General features: G+C 36.1%; 1 protein-coding gene across 2 annotated transcripts in view; it reads right to left on the reverse strand.

Moving 5' to 3' along the window:
• SLF1 (SMC5-SMC6 complex localization factor 1) overlaps positions 1 to 26,984 on the reverse strand; it is a 92,970-nt gene that overhangs the window by 58,525 nt on the left and 7,461 nt on the right. The window contains exons 2-9 of one of the 2 annotated variants that reach the window (XM_032156811.2): positions 24,161 to 24,274; positions 23,918 to 23,993; positions 22,336 to 22,576; positions 12,692 to 12,854; positions 6,581 to 6,724; positions 4,430 to 4,576; positions 2,557 to 2,706; positions 920 to 1,042 (exon numbers count right to left, since the gene is read on the reverse strand). In XM_032156811.2, coding sequence (XP_032012702.1) covers positions 920 to 1,042; positions 2,557 to 2,706; positions 4,430 to 4,576; positions 6,581 to 6,724; positions 12,692 to 12,854; positions 22,336 to 22,576; positions 23,918 to 23,993; positions 24,161 to 24,274 — 1,158 coding nt within the window. The remainder of the gene's footprint in view (positions 1 to 919; positions 1,043 to 2,556; positions 2,707 to 4,429; positions 4,577 to 6,580; positions 6,725 to 12,691; positions 12,855 to 22,335; positions 22,577 to 23,917; positions 23,994 to 24,160; positions 24,275 to 26,984) is intronic. The other variant, XM_058440709.1, reaches the window with a different exon arrangement.

The raw sequence follows: 26,984 nt of genomic DNA on the forward strand, positions 1-26,984 counted from the left end.
GAGCTCTAAAAATTATAAAATACCTAGGAATATATTTAACCAAGGAGGTGAAAGATCTCTACAAAGAAAAAACTAAAAAACACTGATGAAAGAAATTGACATGGACACAAACAAATGGAAAGACATTTCATGTTCATGAGTTTGAAGAATATGGTTAAAATAACCAAACTGCCCAAAGTAATCTACAAATTTAATGGAATCCGTACCAAAACATCAATGACATTCTTCTGTGAAACAGGCAAAACAATCCTAAAATTTGTAAACAACCACAAAAGACCCTAAATACCCAAAGCAATGCTGAGCTGGAGGCACACACTACCTGACTTCAAAGTACACCACAAAGCTATAGTAACCCAAACAACATGGTACTGGTATAAAAACAGACATATAGACCAGTGAAGAACAGAGAACCCAAAAATAAATCCACATATTTAAAGCAAACTGATTTTGGACAAGGTTCCAAGAACATTCACAGGGGAAAGGACAGTCTTCAATAAATGATGTTGGGAAAACTGGATAATCATAAGCAGAATGAAAACTAGACTGTTATTTCTTCACCATATACAAAAATCAACTCAAAATGAATTAAAGACTTCCAGGTAAAACCTGAAACTACGAAACTACTAGAAGAAAACATAGGGGAAACACTTCAGGGCATTGGTCTAGGCAAAGAATTTATGGCCAAGACTTCAAACACATGACTTATCTGTGACATTATTGAGGTATAAATAGCACAGAATTCAGCCTATTTACTAAATGCCCAAATACATTACTGTAAAATAGACTAATAAAGAAAATCATTTTAAGACATATTAAACATACTAATGAATCATATGTGTATATGTATATATAATTATATTTTGAATACACTACAGTAGGACACAATATTATACAAAATTTTTCATGTCCCAAGTTTTACCTGAGCTCTATATATGTGCTTCCTTAAGGTATTTTTTATTTCAACAACATCCACATCTGTCTTGATAGCCATGGCTTTTGATTCTTTGGCATATTCAGCAAAAATAGAATTTTTCATTTCTTCCTGCATATAGCAAAGTAAAATGACTTTAGAAAATGTACTAAAGACAGTGTCAACACAGATGATATCACAAAGGACAATATAAGAGGAACACATTCATACCTTGTTAACCACAGCAAAGATCCTCACAATCATATATCAAGATTACACAATGAAAGACTCAAAAAGCAAAATTTCAATTTGTAAATAATTAACTGATATTTACATATGTACTTTCTTTCTTTTTTTTTTCTTTTTACTCTTTTTATTTGCTCCTGCCAACATATGTACTTTCTTAAGGCACTTTTCACTTTATTCTCTTCCAAATCGTTCCTGGAACTGCTTTTTTGTTGTTGCCATGGTCATACAACACAAAACTCATTACTTATTTACCTTTATCATTTTCCTGAAATTCTTCTGAATATATGCATATATACATAAAATGGCATTTATTTATGTATTTAGGTATTTATTTTTGAGATGGGGTCTTACTCTTGTCACCCAGGCTGGAGTGCAGTGATGCAATCTTGGCTCACTGCAACTTCTGCCTCCAAGGCTCAAGCAAACCTCCTACTTCAGCCTCCCAAGCAGCTGGGACCACAGGCACCCACTATGATGCCAGCTAATTTTTTTGTATTTTTGGTAGACATGGGGTTTCACCATGTTGCCCAGTCTGGTCTCCAACTCCAGAGCTCAAGCCATCTGCCCCGTTGGCCTCCCAGAGTGCTGGGATTACAGGTGTGAGCCACCGCATCCAGCCCATGGTATGGTTTAGATTGTAAAAAAAAGTCATACTCTAGAGAAAATTTACCCAAGCATTCAATTTTAAAAACAAGACATCTCATTAAAAATGGTCCGTACTATACAAAAGAAAGAGCAAAATAAAAAATAAAATTTACATTAGAAAGTATTATCCAAATATACACACATGTAGTTTTTTTGTTTTTTTTTTTTTTTTGAGATGGAGTCTCGCTCTGTCGCCCAGGCTGGAGTGCAGTGGTGCAATCTCAGCTCACTGCAAGCTCCGCCTCCCAGGTTCACGCCATTCTCCTGCCTCAGCCTCTCCGAGTAGCTGGGACTACAGGCGCCCGCCACCACGCCCGGCTAATTTTTTTTTGTATTTTTAGTAGAGACGGGGTTTCACCGTGGTCTCGATCTCCTGACCTCGCGATCCGCCCGCCTCGGCCTCCCAAAGTGCTGGGATTACAAGCGTGAGCCACCACGCCCGGCCCACACGTGTAGTTTTAAAGATTTTTTCATTTTAAGAAATAGTCTTTTCCAGTTTCCTTTTCTTATTCATCACATTCAGGCAAAACAAAATTCACTGAATACCTTGATTATTAACTCAGATTTCTTTGTATATGCATGTATAAATACATTTACTGTGAACCAAAGTTAACTGGAATATTAACTATGAATATTACACCAGATTGACTCAAGATTTTTTCTTAAAACATGTAGTATTATATATCTAGATTATATTAGAGAACAGCCAAAAAATAAAAAAGAAAGCTATAGCTTAGCTTACGAAGCTTTACCTGATCTCTATTATATATGTGCCTTCTTAAGGTACTTTTTATTTTTTCATGTTCAACATCTTTCTTGCAATTGCTTTCTTTTTCTTTCTTGCGTTTTCTCCTCAAAGTATAACTCCTTTGAGTATCTTCACCTTTTTTCTTAATTTCCTTCTACATGTATTTAGACCACAATTAAATCTCAACATCAAGGACATATGTTACAAAATCCAAATAAACTCAAGAGTGACTTTCATACAAGTATATCACATTAAAAAATGAAGAAGTACGGCCGGGCGCGGTGGCTCACGCCTGTGATCTCTGCACTTTGGAAGGCCAAGACTGGCAGATGACCTGAGGTCGGGAGTTAGAGACCAGCCTGACCAACATGGAGAAATCCCGTTTCTACTAAAAATACAAAATTAGCCAGGTGTGGTGGCACATGCCTGTAATCCCAGTTACTTGGGAGGCTCAGGCAGGAGAATCGTTTGAACCTGGAAGGCGGAGGTTGTGGTGAGCTGAGATTGCGCCATTGCACTCCAGCCTGAGCAACTAGAGTGAAACTCCATCTCAAAAAAATAAAAATAAAAATAAAGAAGTACGTACAACAGAAAATCTCATCCATTGACAGAGTAGGTGTACATTAGTAAAATATTTTGAAAAAAGTTGGACATTGCCTAGTACAGTTTAACATGCACAGTCCTTATGACCCAGCAAATCCATTCCTAGGAATATACCAACTAAGCTAGAGAAATTACTAAACATGTATCCCAAGAGGTATACAAGATATTGTTCATATTATTCATAGAATTGTTCATAATTGCAAAAACTTAACAATCAAACACATAAACCAATAAAAAGAAGCCCAAAGGCTTATCAACAGTAAAATGGATAAAAGATATAATTGTGGCATAGTCAAACAATAAAATTTTATATACACCAGCAAAAGAAGTCTATAAACATAAACTATAAAATGTTCATGAATAGACAAAGCTAAACCATATCAGTTAGAGATACTCACACAGCTGTTAAAACTATAATGAAAAATAAGAAAATAACATAAATTCTAAGACAAAGATTACTTCTAGGTAAGAGGGAGAAAGGGGATGCATTAGAAAATGATACAGCAGGCCGGGCGCGGTGGCTCACGCTTGTAATCCCAGCACTTTGGGAGGCCGAGGCGGGCGGATCACGAGGTCAGGAGATCGAGACCACGGTGAAACCCCGTCTCTACTAAAAATACAAAAAAATTAGCCGGGCGTGGTGGCGGGCGCCTGTAGTCCCAGCTACTCGGAGAGGCTGAGGCAGGAGAATGGCGTGAACCTGGGAGGCGGAGTGTGCAGTGAGCCGAGATTGCGCCACTGCACTCCAGCCTGGGCGACAGAGCGAGACTCCGTCTCAAAAAAAAAAAAAAAGAAAAAAGAAAATGATACAGCAGGCTGGGTGCAGTGGCTCACGCCTGTAATCCAAGTACTTTGGGAGGCCGAGGTGGGCAGATTACAAGGTCAAGAGATCAAGACCATCCTGGCCAACATGGTGAAACCCAGTCTCTACTGAAAAAATTACAAAAATTAGCCGGGCGTGTGCCTGTAGTCCCAGCTACTCGGGAGGCTGAGGCAGGAGAATTGCTTGAACGCAGGAGGCAGAGGTTGCAGTGAGCTGAGATTATGCCACTGCATTCCAGCCTGGTAACAGAGCGAGACTCCATCTCAAAAAAATAAAAAGAAAAAAGAAAATAATACAGCAGGTCTTAAAAACTGGTAATGCTCTATTTCTTAATCTAGCTATTGGATACATAACTCATTTTTATATATTTTTTAAAAGCTAAAGAAAACTGTTCTATAAACACTATATATATTAAAAATAAATAAATTATTTTTAATTTGGAAAGTTGTACCTGATTTTCATATATATGCCTTCCAAAGGTATTTCTCATTTTAACAAATTTCACATCTTTACTGGAACCACTGAATTTTTCTTTTTGGTGATGTTGAGTCAAAATAGAACCAGCATTAACATCTTCATCATGATTTTGCATTTCTTTCTGCATGTTTGTAAACGTAATTTAGTTAAGTCTGTGGATTAAATATAGCCTTAACACAATCAACACGAGTCACAAAAGAAAAACCCATCCAGGAACGTAGGTTTTATAAAATATACATACAAGGTTAAATAGAGTAAAGAGCCCTCTGAATTATGTAAGATAAAGCAGAACATAATTGTTTTCAGTTCACAAAGCTTTATAGTACATTAACATATATGCTTTAGTTTACCTATGTGCTGAATTCCGATTAATATTACAAATCATGTTGTTTAATCATTATACCAAAATAGCCATTGTTAAAAAAGGATATTTCTACTTGAATTTTACATACATAATTTGAGTCCTAAAAAGAACTCAAGACATATATACAGTCATGCACTGCTTAACGATGGGGATATGTTTTGAGAAGTACATCATTAGGTGATTTCGTCATTGTGCGAACATCAAGAGTCTACCTACACAAACCTAGATGGTATAGTCTACTGCACACCTAGTCTATATGGTATGGCCTATCGCTCCTAAGTCATAAATCTTTATGACATGTTACAGTATTAAATGCTGTAGGCAACTGCAACACAATGCTGAGTATTGGTGTATCTAAACATAGAAAGGATACAGTAAAAATATGGTATTATAATCTAATGAGACCACTGTCATATATGGGGTCCGTTGTTGACCAAAACATCATTATGTGTACATGACTGTAGATGTATTTTAATGATTTCCATTTATCTTACAAAATTTCTATTTTATTCTTTTGCCATGTTTATTCAAAACTAAATTTATTTTAATAACTCCATCTTCATTTTACATTCCTTTCTATATGTAAAAATACTATATACTGTGGTTTACAACGTATATTTCACAAGAGGCACATCAACTCAAGCTTCTCATTAAAATATGCACATGTAGTAAATTACAAAAAGTAGTCTTCTAAGTCACATAAATATCAACATACACTGGAAAAGTCAGAAAAAAATGCAAAAATATTTTAAGTTTGGAAAGTTCTAGCAAATCTTGCCATATACAATTTCTTAAGAACTATGTAATCCCAGCACTTTGGGAGGCCGAGGCGGGCGGATCACGAGGTCAGGAGATCGAGACCATTCTGGCTAACACGGTGAAACCCGTCTCTACTAACAAAATACAAAAAATTAGCCGGGCGCTATGGCGGGCGCCTGTAGTCCCAGCTACTCGGGAGGCTGAGGCAGAAGAATGGTGTGAACCCGGGAGGCAGAGCTTGCAGTGAGCCGAGATAGTGCCACTGCAGTCCAGCCTGGGCGAAAGAGCGAGACTCTGTCTCAAAAAAAAAAAAAAAAAAGTGTTCCAAATTATTCCTAGAATTCTCTTTCAAAAATACTTGACGGATATGGAAAAAAAATTTATTTTGAATTTCTTCCTAGTTATACATAAAACTTTTAGTTTAGACTAATAATTATCAACTTAATAATTTGATAAATTAACCAAACAGACTGCTTTATAAAACACAATATGAAAGTCAACATAACTGAACATTAGCTCTTCTAGAGCAGAACTAATAATGTCCTTTTTGTGGTTGCTACTGCTGTTTGAAAAGTTGTACTTGACAGCCACCATATATATGCTTTCTTGAGGTACTTTTTATTGCTCCAAGTTCAAAGTCCTTCCTGTTTTATTGTTTTACAAGTTAATCAAAATAGACTTCATTTGTGTATTTTTAAATTTTATTCTACATAAATACTTGAATTTACATGAATTATAAATATATATTGTGCTCTCAGGTAAGAAAAATGCTTTATAAGACACACGATGTTACCTAAACATACAGTTTTTAAGTAATTACCACGTGTTGAGAACACACTATACATAGGACAATTTCCTAACATGTTCAAGTCACAGACTATAAACACATGGTTCAAACACCAGCCTTCTGATTCCAAAATCTGTTTTTTCCACCATACTTTGCCTCTCAAACAATTCTATAAGAAAATCAGAAATGTATGTTTTTCAGCCTATAAAGTTTACCTGGGTTCTATACATGGTCTCTCTTAAGGCACCTTTCATTTCAAGAAATCCTGCATCTTTCCTTAAATCTTTGTTTTTTTCTTCATTGCCATGTTCAGTCCAAACAGAATTGGTTTGGGAATCTTCATCATTCTGAATTTCTTTCTGTATGTATGTAAAAATGGTTTAGGCAATCATCTAAGTGTATTTTCAATATTATGCACCTTTTATGGTACTCAACCTTAACTATAATACTTTGTTAGTCAAACAAGTAGGTAAAATGCACCCTCTTAAATCAAAGGATATTAAACACTGATAAAAATTTCAGGGAAAAAATCATGATAGTAAAGGTCCTGAATAATAAAGTGATTTCTGCATATCCCAAGAAAAGGTAATGCTTTGTTCATCTACTAACAACAAGTCGTTTTTATGAATAACCAAGAACAAAAATATTTTATCTAGCCCCTGTCCAAGCTAAAGTTACAATCTAGATTTTACAAATCATCAATTATAGACAGACTTCTTCTTGGATTATTTTTCAGTTTTTTCCTGGTAAGACTTCTCACTTGAAATATACCCCTCACAGAGAGGAAAAGGTTACACAATACTCTTACTTGAATAGCAATAAACAACAACTATCTTAATGTAGCTCTATCTCAAACAACTAAATTTCTCTTGCCAAGGAACCCAAACTAAATTCATAAATCAACTTCCAATAATTATTTTAAAATTTATTGCATGTATACTTATACATATAATTCTTTAAGTTTAGTAATATAAACAGCTGGGAGTAAAAGTTCATGACGTTCCCAAAATGTACTTAGGAGAGGCTGTTCAGGCTGGGCATGGTGGCTCATGCCTGTAATCCCAGAACGTTGGGAGGCCAAGGCGGGTGGATCACGAGGTCAGAAGACCAAGCCCATCCTGCCCAACATGGTGAAACCCCATCGCTACTAAAAATACAAATATTAGCCGGCCGTGGTGGCACATGTCTGTAGTCCTAGCTACTTGGGAGGCCGAGGCAGGAGAATTGCTTGAACTTGGGAGGCGGAGGCTGCAGTGAGACGAGATCACACCACTGCACTCCAGCCTGGGTAACAGAGTGAGACTCCGTCTAAAAAAAGAAAGGCTATTTTCAGAGATTCGCAATCTCTACCCAAAGAGACTGAAGAATCACAGTCTACCTAGGGAACAATTATAAAAAAAACAAAACGTGTTAAGGCCTATAACGTGATCTTTAGTTCCCTCTCACTCACACTTGGCTCCCTATGTTAAAATGAGGGCCGTCCTTTTAGCAGGCTGCAATCCTGAAACCACAGACTAATCCCTGAGAATAGCTGACTGAATTTCTTTTTCAGCAACTCAGAAAGGTGAAATTGAAAACTAAGAAAATAAAGACTTTTCTCCCTTCCTATTCCTGGGACCAAAGAATGTATCAACAACAATTTCTGTTAAGCGCAACTTGCAGGTGGCGGGAAATGAGTATCTGGCATTAAATTTTACATGGTTGGCAATGGGAGGATAAATCCATAGGCTTAGGTCCTCAAAAAATGTCCAGAATACAGGATGAATTAATCCCATATACATTCTCGTTACAGAGAATGCAAGGGAACATACCACTATCATCAGCAACAAGGCAAGAAATAAACTGTTTCCTAATCCTGAATATATTTACTTACGTGTCCATTTCAGATGCTACATATGAATCTGTAAATTAAGATGTATGATACTAGTACCCTACATAAGTTAACTATTTAAAAATCACAACTTGATACAGAAGGTATAACATTTGAAAGTTTTGAAATTAAATAATCTTTTTTCTATACAGCTAAACAAATGATCCACATATATTTTTCTCTAAGCCACTAATACTTTGTCTAATTGGTGACTCTTACGAAATATAAAGAAATTATTTAACTATAAATAGTCATTTTTATTCCCTATAAGTATCTTAGTGTCAACTTATGTACTAGGCAATGGGTTAGGTGTTTGTCTCCTTTTATAATCTAGCAAAGCCAGTCCAAAACTAGTATATTTTATAAAGTATAGTGCTATGCACTAAAGGATAACTAAAAGCCTGCTTAATCAGCTACTTATTCTATTATCTAGGAGTAGGGCAACACAGTTGTGCAATGAGAGTTGGCTTTTGATTCTGATATTTGACTTAGTTTCCTATCTTTGGCTAGGTGTAACTGATATGCTCTGGTCTCCAGGTCTTATTCCAATATTCAGCCAAAGCGTCTGTCACACAACTTGAATGAACTGATTAGACCAGATGCATAAGAAGAGACAGATAAATCAAGAAAGGTAGTCCTTTGAGTGCTACTTGGTTCTTGACTTGTACTTATACCCTGATGCTTAAACAGTATTTCACAATCCTATGACTAGATATTTGTTTATGGTATCAATTACAGCATTTATTATTTTTTAACTACCTACAAAGAGACTGGAAATCTAATAATACTCAAAATGGGGAGACAAAAAGGATCTAGGAAAGGAATATTTGAGGAAAGAAACCTTAAAATTTATTGAGTGGTTGGCTTTAAGTTTCTGCTCTGATACATGACAGCTGTGGGATCTTGGGCAAATTACTTACCCTCATTTTACCTCAAAATTTATCCCAAGCAGTAAATGGAGTCATAATACATACCACACATGAACATGAGGTTTAAATATGACCAAGCATGTAAAATGCTTAACATACAGCCTGACCCATAATAATCACTCAGTAACTGTTACTCAAATAGTTCTTACAACCACCAAAGCAATGTAGTATTAGCTTCTACACACAAAGGGAGAAACTGAAGGACACAATAAATGACTTTCCTATGGTCACAGTGCTACATTATAAATCTGGACCACGAATTAGTTGATCTGGCTCAAAAAGTCTATGCTGTTTCTGTTATTCCTAATATATTCCCATAAGACTGCTGTAGTTCATTTTTCTTTCTTAAGTCAAGATAAGTTTTCAGTATTCCTAGGTAGCCTCTCATTTTTATGAAATCTTCCTTGGGCCAAACAATTGAGATATGTTAGTCATTTGTTCCTCTGTATTCCTGTACCTTGCACATAGTTTTACAAATGCACGATTCATATGAATTGCAAGTAACAGTGTCCACGCTTTTTCTCCACTGCTAAATACTAAGCATCTCAAAGTGTGATATATGGTCTTATTCATTTTCATATTCCTAGTGCATTGCATAATGCCTGGTACCGCGATGGTCTTCAATAAATATCTATAAACCTGAAATACACAGATTTCCAGTTCTGGTACTCAGAAGCTTTTCAAAAAGTAAAAGAGGGTTAAACAAAACTTTTTAAAGACAAGGTCTCACTCTGTTGCTCAGGCTGGAGTGCAGTGGCACAATCATAGTGCTAACTACAGCCTCAACATCCTGGGCTAAAGCAATCCTGCCTCAGCTTCAGAGTAGCTAGAACTATAGGTGTGTGCCACCACATCCAGCAAATTTTTAAAATTTGTTGTAGACATGGAGTCTCGCTACATTGCTTAGGCTGGTCTCAAATTCCTAGCTTCAAGTGATCCTCCTGCCTCAGCCTCCCAAAGTGCTTGGATTACAGAACCACCACGCCTGGCTTGTTACTATCAACTCAGTCATTTTACATGGCAGCTTTTCTTGGATGACACTTCAAGATCCATCTAATGAGGACTGGAATATGATCTATACTGAAGAAAAGCAAGACACTGAAATATGGTTAACTTTCTAATTTCTCTTCTTCTGTGATCAGAAGTGATCACAATATGCCTTCCTTATTTGGATTGGTTATGAACTCCCAGCTGTTTGATCCAGAACTTATAAAACAATGTATTCTAAAACCAAATATAAGTTGGAGATTATCTGCTATGTGGTTGATATACTATCGCTGCCCCCCACTATTTCAGCAGCCGGATATGAATGTTGTTAAGAATACTGCAAAATAGTATTGTAGATAATGCATGGTATATGTTGCACTTTAAGCATTATTTTCCAAGTAAAAAAGAAAATTAATATACCTTTACTAATCTAGTTAAGAACAACTTTCGTTCTGTTCATAGTTAATACTACATTTAAACTATTCAGAGAGGTCTATCAGAGAGTGTGCTTTTGGCTGCAAATAATAGAAAACCAACCCAAACTAACTTAAACAACATGGACATCAATTACTACACAGAAGAGCAATGTGATCTAATCGTAAAACAGGTTTCAGTGTTGTTTAATCCAGCAACTTAAGTAGCGCCAGGGTCTAGAGTCTATGTCTACACTCTGCTAACTACAGGGCTGGTTTCACCCTACGGCTAGTTCTTTTCATGGTTAACCAGTAGTATTTCAGGTTACATTCTTCTGTGTTCATAACTAGTAGGAGTCAGCCCGTCAGTGGCTTTCTTCTCATTATGAGAAAGCAATTTCCTAGAAGCTCTTACATACTTCTCTTCATGACCCATTGATCAGAACTGGTTCACATGCTCATTCCTAACTAATGACTGTCAAGGACAATGAGATTATCCACAGTCCGAGCAGACCCATTCCTTGAACTAAGGTCAAATTTCCAATATCCATTGCTGCTACTCATTAGGGAAAGGCAACTATATAATGATATATTACATGTAATTCTGGAAGACTCAAATATCCTTCACAAATTCTCTATTAACAAATATTGAATGAGAACCCATGTGCCAGGCTCTTTGTGAGGTGATCAGAATAAAACAGTGGAAAAGACAGACATGATGCCTGATTGACAAGGAGCTTTTGGTCTACATGGGGAAACAGACATTAACCAAATAATCAATTACTTAACTGTAATTGTAAGGAGTACCAAGCTAAATAATGCTATGAGAACATATAGGTGAACCTCACTGAGTAAGGGGATCAAGGAGGCTTCCCTGTAGAGTAACACTGTAACAGGAACCTCAAAGATAAGCAGAAGGCAGGAAAACCCACAGAGTGAAGGAGTAGTGAAGAATAACTTTTCAGGAGGAGAAAATATCTTTTGAGAAGACACTGAGTTAGGAGAAGCTTAGCTTATTTAAGACACTGGGAGAAGGAGTTTTCATATAGCATAGTGAGCATAGATAAGAGTGAAGCAGGATACAATTGAAAAGACAGAAATGACAGGAATCTTGTGGGAACTTGTAAGCCATATTAGAGATTTAGGACTTTGTCCTAAGAGCAATGGGCAGCCACTGAAGGGTTTTACGTAGGTGAGTGACAGGATCAAAATTGTTTTAGAAAGAGCATTTTGATTGCTCTTTCTGAATGAACTAGAATATACTAAGGAAAAAGAATGAGTAACTAGGAAATTAGAGTAAAAAGGTAGAGTTACAGGAAGAGTAATCATAAGCCTATTCCAGGAGTGCTGAGGAAAGATGATAAACTCACTATGATGCTAGTACAGAAGTGCAGAGTAAAGATGGTAAACTCAATGATGTTAGTACAGAAGGAGAGAAGTGGTTTGATTCAAGAAACATTTGAGATAAAATCAATAAGACTTAGTAGTTGACAGATGTGAGGAGTAAGGGAGAGAAAGATTTTAAGGGTAATTCCCAGATCTCTGACATAAAGTATTAGATAAAACATAATGGTATCTACAAGATGGGAAACAATGAAGATGATTTTTCCTCTATCAAGGTCGTTTTTGGACATACTAAGGGTTCTCTTCTCCCCTGAGTGCTCTTAAAATTCTTCTTTGCTTATCTCCTGGACAGTTTCTTCTAGGGTTTGATGCCCATTCAAACAACTTGAGGAGCATTATCCACACCAAGTAAGGAGGAGGATGTAGGGGAATAGGACAGGACAGTATTTCTAAACCCTTAGAAATAGCTCTCTCTTTTCCAAAGGAAAAACAACCCCAAATTCTCATACAATACTATATAATACTATATTCTACTATTTTATTTATACTGACATTAAAATACTTAATGTTAAACTTAACAAGTAAGCTTCTTTCAAATCTATAGGAAGTATTCATGAATATTTAAGTAATTGAGAGCCACTGCCTTTAAAAAGTGTCATTTAAATTACTATCAATATATTTTCAAAATTTAGAACACAACTTTAATATATATTTTACTATACTGGTATTTTATAAAATGAACACATGAAACAAAATAAAATGTTTACTATTTATTTTACTTACCTCTAAAAGAAAATCCCCTAGATACTGAATGGGATAAAATGGAGCCTTAAAGTTATCTTTTTCTTTCTCATCTTTAATTCTTGCATTACTGGCAATCACATGAGTTATTCCACTTGGTGAACTTCTTGGTAAAATAACATTTGCCTTTCCAGCCTCCAAAACTCTAAATAAAAATGTAAATGGTATAAAAGTATTAGAAAATTTGAGTTTCTTTAGTCAAATTATCTAAATTAATTATTTCTTAGGAGTACGAATGGACTTTTCCAATAGGGACTAATTTCTTTGGGCAATTGAGGATCACAGAGAACACGGCTGTAATTTCTTAAATTATCAATTGTTCAGAGCAGATATTTAAGAAATCATAGTAGTTTTTCTACCTATCCATTTCTTGATAAAGGAAAGGCTTTTAGGGACCAAGAATATTAAAGTATTCCCTAAGGAAAAGTCATGTCAATAAACCAAAAGAATAATGAAAGAAGTCTAAGGAAGCGGCTATCCTCAAAGGTAACGTACTCCCAAGAAAGTAATTCTGGACCATAAAATATGGAACCAGTTGCAAACACTCCTAAAAAGTTGGCTTTCAAAAAATTTTAGACTTGAACTACTTAAAAAAAAAAATTAGCCTTGATCTATGTTAAGAAATACATTTTACAAAATAAAAAAATAAAATTAGAAAAAAACAAATGAAAAAATACATTTTACATTTAGACTAAGAAGACACACACAAGGGAGACAGACATACATCACAAAAGTTTCATGAAGTTCTGCTTCTGCTTAGGCTTTAGAAAGCCACAAGAGAGGCTACCACCTAACAGTAAGAAAAAGCCAAATAAACTACAAAATCCTAACTTTTATTGACCCCATCAGAAAACCGAGGTAACAAGTCAACCAAGTAAGGTGATTTCTGAAGAGGGATAAGCTCTTTTATGAAGACACTGGACAACCAAACTATTTCACTTTTGGCAGATCAAAGGAGCAACACAGTTCCCATAAAAACATGTAAAAATTAAGTAAAGTTTACAAAATTTAAGGGGCAAGTATAGTAGCATCACAGTTTAGAAAGTTGAAAGTCTGTGACATAAGGGAAACCTGTCCTTGCTAGCAAGCTCTTTGACACATGACTCCATTAAATGCTCATGAAAAAGACTGAAGGCAGGTTAGGAGAAATGCAGGGAGCTCTCCTTGACAGCATAAGTGGGCCAGTGGTGACTGGCTGCCATTAACGGATAGATACAAAACCAGGCCCACTTCTCTAGACCGTTCTCTCATATAAAGCAAAAGCCTCAAGACATTTGGGTAAGAATAAGACAGTCTTTTGCCCTCAGACCTAGGAAAAGACGCACTGCTTCTCTTGGAGGGGTGGAAATAAAACTTACCTGCCCTTAGGCAAGGGTTAGGAAAACCTGCTGCTGCCCAGCCTGGGAAAAATACCCAGTTTCCGGATGAGGGATAGAAGCAAAAAACATCTTCCCTGAAGGAGCAGCAGGAATGTCACTTAGGTCCCAGATCTTGTATCAATACACAACAGAGATCTAATACTGGGGGGAGTGGCTGGAAACCCTCTTGCCCAGGCCACTGCCTACATGTACAAGGCAGAATTTAGCTGCCATGGAAGTCTGATACACAAATGCTGAGAAAGCCCCAAACCCAGGGACCAATAGTACAGAAAATGTTTAAGGGTGAAGCTTGTCTAGCAAAACTGAGAATATATCTACCCACACCCTCCACCTGAAGCTGAGTAACAACGGAGAAAGGAAGAGTATGAAAAGAGACACCTTCTATGACCTAGTAGTTTAAGGACTGTTGAAAGCTAGGGCAGAGCAAGAATAGTGATGAGAAACCCTCCAGCATTCCAGTCCAGTCCCCATAATAAGCACAAAGAAACTGGAGCCCACGGCTGTAAGCTGAAGTGATGCACTCATGGTGATTACAGAATTAACAATACTCAAATTCAGCTGTCTTGTCGTTTTCTGCTGCTATAACAGAATACTGAAGACTTGGCAATTTATAAGAAAAACAAGTTTTTATTCTTGGACTTTCAGAACTCCAAGAGCATCTGATGAGAACCTTCCTGCTGCATCATCCCATGAAGGTAAGCAGAAGAGCAAGAGAGACCATGTGAGAAACAGCTTACTTTTATAACCAAGCCAGTCCCATGATAATGGCATTAATCCCTTCTTAAAGGCCCCACCTTCCAATACTGTCACAATGGCAATTAAATTTTAACATGAGTTTTGGTGGGGTGGGGCAGGTGGGGGGTGGTGGTGGGGAGAGGGAACAACATTCACCATAGCACTAGCTCAACAACTGACAAGATTAACTCAGTCACCCATACTAACCACCTTACAGAAGAGGTAGGCCTAATTTTTGGATATAAATATTCACATCAGCCTCTATCAATATTCTTGTACATGTGATATCTGGCATGCAATAAAAAAATACGCAACATACAAAATAGGCAAGAAGAAAACCAAACTACTGTTAAGAGAAAGGAATCAACAATATACACTGAAATATGACCCACATGTTGAAATTATCAGAAAACAACTTTAACATAACTGTGACTGATGTGTTAGAGGAACTAATGGAAAAAGTGGACAACATACTTGAAGAAATGAGGAATTCACTGGAGAGTTCAATAGAAATGGTAGAAATAAAAGGCATTATATCAAAGAATTTCTTCGACAAGCTCATCTGCAGACTGAACACAACTGAAAAAGGAATCACTGAATTTTAAGATTGGTCAATAGAATTATCCAGTTGTAATTTGTACTAAGCATAACAGTTAGGCCCATCCATCTTAAGCAGCAATTCTACTTAATCTTGGGGTACAACCTGCAACCTTGTCCGACGGCAGATCTCAAATATTGGTAGTACCTAGCCAGGGAATACACCCTGAGCCTGGCCCAACTGGAGGCAACTGCAGTGCCTAGCCTGCAGCTCTGCCTGATTGCAGAGCTCAGCCAGTGGTTTTATCTAAGCAGAGCCCAGCCAGCACAATCCCCTCTCCAAAATCAATGCAAAGGTAGCAACCCAGCCATACAGAGTACCAGAAAGCAAGCTCTACCTGCTTGGAGTCATTACTAGCCCACACAGAATCACAAGCAGTGATCTCCCAGTGATCACTAAACAATGAAATTCTATCCCTGCCAAGGAACACCTGAAAGACGTGGCTGTCTCCACAAATGAGGAGACCAATGCAAAAACTCGAAGATTACAAAGAATCAGGGCACCTTCAAAGAAATTAACACAGCTCCAACAATGGACCCTAAAGGAATGGTGATCTATAGATCTACGGAATGATAGACAAAGAATAATCCCTTTAAAGAAGTTGAGGCCAGGCATAGTGGCCCACGCCTGTAATCCCGGCACTTTGGGAGGCCAAGGTAGGTGGATCACTTAAGGTCAGCAGTTTAAGACCAACCTGGCCAACATGGCAAAACTCCATCTTCACTAAAAATACAAAAAAATTAGCCAGGCGTGGTGGCAGGTGCCTGTAATCCCAGCTACTCGGGAGGCTGAGGCAGGGGATTCGCTTGAACCCAGGAGGAAGAGGTTGCAGTGAGCCAAGATTGTGCCACTGCACTCCAGCCTGGGTGACAGGGTGAGGTTCCATCTCAAAAAAAAAAAATCAGTAAAATACAAGAACATACAGATTAAAAATTAAATAAAATATGGAAAACAATACATGAACAAAACAAGAAGTCTGACAAAGAAATAAAAAGAATAAACAAAAACAAAATAGAAATTTTGGAGATGAAGAATATAATTGCTAAAGTGAAAAATGCAACAGAAGGCTTCAACAACAGCAGGCTTAATCAAACAGAGGAAAGAATCAGTGAGTTCAAAGACAGAACGTTTGAAATTTTCCAGTCAGCGAAGCAAAAAAACCCAAAGGATGAAGAAAGCCTATGGGAATTATGACACCTAATAACTGTACAAAATTAGTTCAGCAGAAGAGAGAGGAAAGGGACCAGAAAGCATATTTATGGAAATAATGGCTGAAAACTTCTGAAATCTGGGAAAAGATGGCCACATCCAGGGACAAGAAGCATCGTGGTTTCTAATCAAATTTAACCCGAAGGAGTATACCAAGGTATATAATAATCAAATTATCAAAAATCAAAGACAAATAAAAAATTCTGAAAGCAGCAGGAGATAAGAAACATATCACATACAAGAGTCTGAACGTAATTACCAGTGGATTTGAAAGCAGAAACACTTCAAGTCAGGAAAGAGGGCTATGATATACTCAAAGTGATAAAGGAAAATAACTGCCAATACCTTACTTACCTGGCTAAACTGTTCTTAGGAAATAAGGGAGAAATTAAAAATTTCCCAAACAAAAACTAAAGTAGTTTATCATGATAACGGCTGCCTGACAGGAATTATGAAAGAAAGTTCTTTAAGCTATATCAAAAGGCCACTAATCAATAACATAAAACATACAGAAGTATAAAACTTAACAATCTAAGTAATGCAGAATCATATTCAGAATAGTCTGGACTAAAATGGTGGTGAGTGAAGCAATTTTATCTCTAGTGCAGTGGTTAATAGACAAATCTATCAAAAGAACCATAGCTACAATTGTCAGGGGATACAAATTAGAAAATAATATAAATCTTGACATCAAAACATAAAATGGGGGAGAGTAAATGTGTAGAGTTATTATATATGACCAAAGTTATCAGTTTGACACAGTCTGTTATAAGAATAAAATGTTTTATATAACTACATGGTAACCACAAAGGAAAATCTCTGCTACATACACAAAACATAAGTAGAAGGGAATCAATGCAAACCACTACAGAAAACCATCAAACCACGATGGAAGACAGCAACATAGGAAGAAAGAAACACATTATATACAAAACAACTGGAAAACAAACTACAAAATGGCAGCAGTAAGTCCTTACCCACCGATAATTACCCCAAACATAAATGGATTAACTTCTCCAAACAAAAGACACAGAGTGGTCAAAAAGATTGAAAAAGCAAAAAAACAAACAAAAAAACCAACTATGTACTGCCTACAGGAGACTAACTTCACCTCTGAGGACACACATAGAGTGAAAATAAAGGGATGGAAAAGGATACTCCATGTAAATGAAAACCAAGAGAGCAGGACTAGCTACGCTCCTATGAGACAAAATAGAATTTACATTGAAAAACTGTAAACATTATACCTGAAACTGCAAAACTATTAGAAAAAAGCACAGGGGATAAACTACAGGGCATTGGCCTGGGCAATAATTTTTGGATTTGACTCTAAAAGCTCAGCCAACAAAAACAAAAACAGGAAAGTGAGGTTACATAAAACTAAAAAGCTTCTGCATAGCAAAGGAAACATTTAAGAGAATGAAGAGGCAACCTGTGGAATAGGAGATAATATTTTCAAGCCATATGTGTAAAAAAGGGTTAATATCCAAATACAAGGAACTCAACTCAATAGCAAGAAAACAACCTGATTAAAAATGGGCAAAGGATCTGAATAGACACTTCTCATAACAAGATAAACAAATGGCCAACAGATAAATTTTTAAATGCTCAATATCACTAATCATCAGGAAAATGAAAATTACATCTCAGCTCTGTCAGAACGCTTATTATCAAAGAGATGATTATTAGTGAAGATATCGAGAAAAGGGAGCCCTGGTATTCCCTAGTTGTTGGGAATGGAAATTAATAAACCAGTATGTTAAAGAGCTATCTGCACTCCCATATTTACTGCAGCATTATTCACGACAGTCAAATTATAAAACCAACCTAAAGTGTACATCAATGAATAAAGAAAATATAGTATATATCCAGAATAGAATAATATGTAGACTTTAGAAAGAGAGAAATTATGTCATTTGCAACAACATGGATGAACTGGAGGACATTATGCTAAGTGAACGATCCCAGCACAGAAAGACAAATACTATTTTTAACTTATATGTGAAAGTCTAAAGAAAATTAGATTTATAGAACCTAAAGAAGTTGAACACATAGCTGCAGAGAGCAGAATGGTGGTTACCAAAGGCTGGAGGTGGGGGAACAGGAAATGCTGATCAAAGGACACAATGAGAAGTATTTGAGGTAATAGAAAAAAATAAATAAAAATTACAAAATCAGGGCCATTGAGAAAATACGTATGCAACTGATAACAGGAATTCAATATAAATAAAGCAAAAACTGATAGGACTAACAGAAGTAATGACTAATCTGAATTACAGTTAGAAAATTAAATTATTCTATCAGTAATTGGGAATTAAATAATAAACTTGTAAGTAATCAATGGGTCAAAGAAGAAACGAAAAAGAAAATTTAAAAATACTCTGAACTTAATAAAAAAGCAAACACGATTAATACAAATTTGTGGGATGTGGGTAAAGCAATGCTTGGGGGCAACTAAAAGAAAAATAGAAAGGTCTAAAATCAGCGATCCAAGTTTTTACCTCAAAAACAAACAGAAAAACAACCAAAGCAAATTAAGCCTAAAGCAAGAAGTATGGAAATAATAAAACCAAGGAGAGAAATCAATGAAATAACAGACAAACAATAGAGAAAATTAATAAAACCAAAACGAGTATTTAAATTTCAATTTCCAATTGTTCTTTCCTAGTATATGAGAATGCAATTAAATTTTATACAGTGATCTGTTGTCTTTTGATCTCACTAAATTCACTAGTTCTAGTATCTTGGTTAAATTTTTTAGTATACAACCATGTCTTTGGAAATAAAGACAATTATTTTTCTTTCTTTGCAATTTTATGCCTCATTTCTTTTTCTGGCTTATTGCAATGGCTAGTACATCCAGTAAATGCTAAACAGAAAGTTTAAGAGTCAGCATCCTTGCCTTGTTACCAATCATGGGGGAAAAATCATTCACCATTAAATATGACATTAAGTTTAGATATTTACATAGATGCCATTTATCAGGTTTAGGATACAAAAATCATTTTTAAAAATTGCAAATAGAATCAGCAAAATATTAAAAGTGAACCAGAAAAAATACACCATGATGAAGTACAGTTTATCTCAAGAATACAAGTTTGGTTTAACATTTAAGAATCAATCAAGTGGCCGGGCGCAGTGGTTCACGCCTGTAATCCCAGCACTTTGGGAGGCTGAGGTGGGCGGATCACCTGAGGTCGGGAGTTCAAGACCAGCCTAACCAACATGGAGAAACCCCATCTCTACTAAAAATATAAAATTAGCCGGGTGTGATGGCACATACCTGTGGTCCCAGCTACTCGGGAGGCTGAGGCAGAAGAATTGTTTGAACCCAGGAGGCGGAGGTTGCAGTGAGCCAAGATCATGCCATTGCACTCCAACCTAGGCAACAAGAGCGAAACTCCGTCTCAAAAAATTTTAAAAAAAAAAAAAAAAAAAAAAAAAGGTCGGGGTGTGGTAGCTCAAGGCTGTAATCCCAGCACTCTGGGAGGCCGAGGCGGGCGGATCACGAGGTCGGGAGATCCAGACCATCCTGGCTAACACGGTGAAATCCCGCCTGTACTAAAAAATACAGAAAATTAGCCGGGCGCCTGTAGTTCCAGCTACTCAGGAGGCTGAGGCAGGAGAATGGTGTGAACCCGGGAAGTGGAGCTTGCAGTGAGCCGAGATTGTACCACTGCACTCCAGCCTGGGCGACGGAGCGAGACTCTGTCTCAAAATAAATAAATAAATAAATAAATAAATAAATAAATAAATAAATAAATGAATGAATGAAACAAGTATAATTCAACATATTAAGAAAATAAAGGAGAAAAGCAAATTATCTCAAAATATGCAGATAAAAAGTTTAAGAGCAATCTATAATAGCACCCCAAAACACAAAATACCTAGGAATAAATTTAATAAAATATGTGCAAGATTCATATAATGAGAACTATAAGACATTAAAGAACAAGCGGAAAGATACATAGTTCACTAACAGGAAGACTCAATATTGTTAAGATTTGACCTATAAAATACAATCCCAATCAAAATACCAGTTTGCATTTTCACAGAAATTGACAGTGATTCTAAAATGTGGATGGAAATACAAAGAATCCAGATTCACTAAAACAACTTTTAAAAAGACTAAGTTAAGAAACTCATAGTACCTAATTTCAAGACTCACTATAAAGATACAGTAATCAAAACAGTGTAGTGTTGGTATAAGGTAGATATAGAGATCACTGGAACCAAACAGGAAGTCCAGAAATAGACCACACATACGTGGTCAATTGATTTTCGTTAATAGTGCCAAAATAACTGCAGAGCAACTGGAATTCTCATACACTACTACTGGGAATATAAAATGGTACTACTTTGAAAAACAGTTCATAGCTCTCTGCAGCCTCCAACTCCTGGGCTCTAGGCTATCTTCTCACCTCAGCCTCCCAAGTGGCTAGGACTAGGACATGCATCACCAAGCCTGGCTAATTTGCAAAGAAGAAAAAGAAAAAAAAAATTTTTTAGAGACAGTGTCTCACCATGTTGCCCAGGCTGATCTAAGACTCTGGGGTCAAGTAATCTCCTCCTGAATTGGCCTCCCAAAGTGCTAGGATTCAGACCTGAGCCACTGTGCCTGGCCAGTTCGGCATTTTCTTATAATGTTACACACACAATTGCCATCTAAAACAGTATAAATTCATTCATTCCGAGATATTTCCCAAGAGAACTGAAAACATGTCTACATGAATACTTGTACCAAATGTTTATAGCAGCTCAATTTATATTAGCAAAGACAAAAAATATCCCAAATGTCTACCAATATGTGAATAAACAGACTGTAACATATCCATGGAGTAGAATACTACTCAGCAACAAAAAGGAGTGAACTGCTGGCATACACAAAATGGATGAATCTTAATACTGTACTAGAGAAATGAAGCTATATCAAAGCAGTATCTAAGTATGATCCCATTCATAAGGAACTCTTAAAAAGGACACATCTGGTCTATAGTGATAAAAAGGAAATCAGTGGTTGCCTGGTGTTGGTGGTACAGAACTAAATGCTCAAGGACACAAGAGAACATTATAGGATAATGTACATGTAACAGATCTTGATTATAGTGAGGGTAACATGAGTGCATCAATTTGTCCAAACTCATCAAAATATACCCTTAATTTGTGTGCATTTTATTGATTATAAATTACATTTAACTAAGAGACAGAAACACTCCCCACCCTCTTGCCATAAAAAAAGTAACAGCAGTCTTAGAATACAGTTTACCCAATAAAAAAGCTTTTAAAAATATACCAAGGACAAAATGAAATAAAATTATGATGAAAACAGTATGAATAATGAAGACAGCACTATATAAACCCAGAATGATGCTTTTGTGATAATAGCAAGTCTAGAAGTACTTCAAAACTAGAAACAAAAATCTTTCAATTAGTTTTCCTTTTTTGTTTTGCTTGAGTTGGCCAAAAGGAATAACACGGAAAGTAAAATAGAGATAGCCAGAATAATCTAAAACAATATTGTAAAGTAGATTTTGTTCTATTAAAGACACATAAGTCTAAATGAGCATAATGGCTTACCTAGGAGATTGGAGTAAATCAACATGGCTCATTTGGGCTAATAATTGCAAAAAAATACAGAAAGTACTCATGCAAATCAAAATTATTTTCTCATTAATTGCTTTAGCTTTTATGTAATCACAGCCTACCTTATAAGAGAATCACTTCGCTTATCAGTTCTAACAAGGAGGACAACTTTCCATCTGTGGAAGGCTCCTGGAGCACCAGTGCGTTTCAGTTCTTCACGCCATCTTTTAGGTGCAGATTGCATTTGAGGTGAATAACAGGAATCTTTTTCAATTTTATATCCCCATTCATAAGTTGTTTCATCAAGCCATCTGCCACTTTTGGCACTATGAATTATATAGTCCTTGGTTAGTATCCACTTTCCTAGAAAGCAAATGAGCTGTCAGTCACAAAGGAATTTTGGTTCTGATAAATGATAAACAATAAAGATCAAATATAAAAGTCAACCTTTTTCAAGATAAGACTCTAAAGCTATGCTGCTAACATTATCTTTGAACTATACATTTTGGGGAAATTTTTTGATAGTAAGAGGCTTACAATATCACTGAACATTGTATGTAATCTTTTCCATGACAAATAATTATAATTCTAAATATAATTCCATAGCTGTAACTTAGCTATAATTAGTTTCATTTAAATATAATTCTAAATTACAATTTTATAATTCTAAACATAAATCTAAAGCTTTAAAATCCAAAATAAAATGTGGTATTACTGGAATTATTATTACTATCATTATTCACTATTTTGGGTTATATTTATATTTCTCCTCCTATGCTAACAGCTTTTCCAATATTGTTCACAGCATTATTACTCTGTAAAACAAATATATTGAGTTAAAGAATTTTTCTGGTCATTTTATAATAATTCTTTTTTTTTCTTAAGAGATGAGATCTCGCTATGTTGCCTAGGCTGGTCTTAAACTCCTGGGCACAAGTGATCCTTTTGCCTCGGCCTCCCAAAGTGCTAGGATTATAGGCATGAGCCTCCGTACCCGACCAACAGTTTCTTTATCTGGGCATCAATGATCTTTTTGAACATTATGGACAATGTATGTTTTCATTTGTAAAGTTAAAAACAAATGCAAGTGTTTTCCTTGTAAGTTAATCTAAAAAAGGATAAATTCACCCAAGTTACATACGCTTTTTTTTTTTTTTTGCAATCAGTAGACTAATGATATGTCAGATCAATCACAGTAGAGAAAGCTATAAAATACAAAACAATAGAGGAGAAGACTAAGTCTTAATTTGGGTCTATAGTATTTAATATCTTAAAAAAATAAAATAGTATGACCATTGCTTCATAATATGGATAGGAGAAGCAGCAGAGAGAGAACAAAAGCACTGCCTATATCAAATGACAGATCAAAGAAAACTTGACTGAAAACAGCTGAGACTTTAACAAAAGCTTAAGATTCTGACATTTTGTGCCAGGCTTTTCATTAATGTATTTTTTTTGTCTTAAATAACACACACTAAATCCTTGTTGAGGTAAATATTTCTGCCTATTTAATACATTTTTCATGTGTCACAAAATTTTACTCAGAAGAGTAATAAGCCAAAAAACATATTAAATATTTTCAAAAAATATCAGAAAAACACATTTAGGTTTGATATGTAAATATGCTACCTCTCCAGAGACTAAAATACTTTTGCTTTAACACGAAGATTGTTTTCAAAAGTTGGGGGAAGACAGTTAACTTACCTGCCGCACAAGCTGCTAAAAATTTTTCACTCTTACATAGGCGTTCAGCTATAAGATGTGTACAATTTTTGTATTTCTGGAGGGAAAAATCCACATCAAGAAATGTTACTAAAGTAAGACTGCCTTTATAACACATCCTTTTTATTGCTACAATATCAAGAAGGCATTTTATCATTCTTAGGCCAGTATTTTAATTCTAGCTATTTTTCAAATATATCTTGAACATTTTGATAAGTTTCTTACCTCACTCTTAATAAAAGTGCAATCTAGTTTTAAAAGTAATTTGACTAGCGCTTCTTTTTCTTCCATCTTAAATCCTGTCATCTGGATGATATGCTTTGGAGTACCATCTTCCATCTAACAAATACAAACATACAGGAGATAATGTATGTTAAAGATACTATTCACAGGGTTGACATTATTTTTTCTTAACTATGAGTACTAAAAATAAACTATTAAACATATAATAAAGATGTTAGGCATAGCTGTTAAAACAATGTTAAAATTACTTATATACGATAGAAACTAGTTTTAAAAGTTATCTTCTCAAAATGTGGCCTTAAAAAAGTGAGGGTTCTTTCTTATTTGAACATTGAAAGTCTGGATTAACAGATTACTTGACACTAAAACACATTGATGAATAAATATACTTCTTCAGAAAATGACAGAATGTTATACAAATACTGGCATAATAACGTTATACAAGCTTCATTTAAAAAGTATTGTTGGGCTGGGTGCAGTGGCTCACGCCTGTAATCCCAGCACTTTGGGAGGCCGAGGCCAGTGGATCACGAGATCGGGAATTCTAGACCAGCCTGGCCAACATGGTGAAACCCTGCCTCTACTAAAAATATAAAAATTAGCCAGGTGTGGTGGCAGGTGCCTGTAATCTCTTCTACTCAGGAGGCTGAGGCAGGAGAATTCCTTAAACCAGGGACGCAGTGGTTGCAGGGAGCCGAGATCATGCCACTGCACTCCAGCCTGGGCGACAGAGCAAGACTCCATCTCAAAAATAAACAAACAAACAAACAAAGCATTGTTGGCCGGGGCGGTGGCTCACATCTGTAATCCCAGCACTTTCTTTGGGAGGCCAAGGCAGGCAGATTACCTGAAGTCAGGAGTTCGAGACCAGCCTGACAAACATGGTGAAACCCCGTCTCCATTAAAAATACAAAATTAGCCCGGCGTGGCGGCACATGCCTGTAATCCCAGCTACTCAGGAGGCTGAGGCAGGAGAATCGCTTGAATCCGGGAGGCAGAGATTGCCATGAGCCGAGATCACGCCATTGCACTCCAGCCTGGGCAACAAGAGTGAAACTCCGTCAAAAAAAAAAAAAAAAAAAAAAAAAAGTACTGCTGTTCGCTAAGAGCTTTTGAAACTTACAGACAATGAAACAATCAGATTTTATACTCCACAGAGACTTTAAAGCCTCTGTGGACAGATATAAAATATGTATATGTTACTGGAGAAGTTAATAGAACTCATGGTCCCACAGCATTTATATCCAATAATTTAGTAAAGTGGGTACACATAATAATCCTGGATCCTATTTGCAATTTATATTTCTTAACTTTGCCATATACATATATAGATATATATAGATATATATACCTATATATGTTAATTTCATCATTTACAAGGTAGACTGAAAAAATCACTGTTTAAAAAAAAATCTAAGTTTATTTTCATAGGGACCTTAATCCATATTTTAATGTAGTTCACACAAAGTACTTTGTGTTTAGGCAGTACATAACTCACAGAATTTCTCATCAGAACACAATTCTGTTTGCTTACATGAGGCTGAACTGGAGAACTAGATAGCGTCTTAGAGAAAAATCTCAATCTTTTCACAGACAAGGAAAGCAGGGACTAGAGGAAATCAGGGCAATTTTTCATTTCTCTAACAATTTTGCCATCATAGCTGTGGGTTATTACTATTTAACTAATGTCATAGCTAGAATAACAACAATAGCTGTTTTCAACAACCAAAGAAACAATGACTTATTTCAATACAATTACAAGTAAACTTCAAAAACTGTAATGATTTGAGCCCAGGACTAATAGCACACAACTGGTGAAGTGAGAAATGTTCTTCACAGAAAGTCTATTTTTAAAGACATGTAAATATAATATACATACATTTATTTAAAGGTTGAGATTCATTTAAGAGTAAAAATTGAAAGAAAGGCTCAACATAAAACAATTTAAAGCATTACTCAGAAGTGAACTTTTATTTCCTTGCTTATAGTTTTAAAGAGGAGAAGTTCAGCTAGGGTAACTGCACTCTTGGTTTTTCTCTACCCTTCATCACTCCCCATTTCGTTGGAGAAGCTCCTTGAGACAACTAAATGGATGTGCTTTGCTCAGTGTATCTGCATATTTGCAAAGAAGGTCCATATCGATGCTTTCTGAAACATCCTAAGGGGCTGCCAGTAGCAGTCCTGCACTGCCTGTGTGGGCAAGTCAATTCAGAGGTTATGTACTAAGAAGCACACTATGGTTCCATATCAAAACCACCTCCTTCTTGCAGAAAGATGCAGGAAAAACAAAACAAAAACCATCATGTCCTTCAAAACAATGTTTACTCAATAAAAAAGCTGATATTTAAACCTCAATTTATCTGATTTTTGCATTTCTCAACTGGCTGCAAAAGGGGCAAAGAGGTACAATGTATTTTAACCCTCTAAAACTCAGATACAGAACATAAGAAAGTGCCTTAAAGATAAGGCTCTCCAATGAAATAAATGCTTTTTAAAAAAAGTTACAGGGATTTGGTCTAGTCAGTATAAATTTTTAAGTGCACATAATAGGGATTGGTCTCTTATGAAAAATTAATCATACACATGAAACACTATCATCAGTAAACAAATCAAGCTTCTTGTATAAGGAACCCTTTACTGTATTAATCATCCAATTTCTTTTTTTTTTTTTTGAGATGGAGTCTCACTCTGTCACCCAGGCTGGAGTGCAATGGCATGATCTCGGCTCAGTGCAAGTTCCGCCTCTCAGGTTCATGCCATTCTCCTGCCTCAGCCTCCTGAGTAGCTGGGACTACAGGCGCTCGCC

The sequence above is a fragment of the Hylobates moloch genome, unplaced genomic scaffold (genome assembly GCF_009828535.3).
Source record: "Hylobates moloch isolate HMO894 unplaced genomic scaffold, HMol_V3 SCAFFOLD_6, whole genome shotgun sequence".
In the NCBI taxonomy this organism is placed as follows: Eukaryota; Metazoa; Chordata; class Mammalia; order Primates; family Hylobatidae; genus Hylobates; species Hylobates moloch.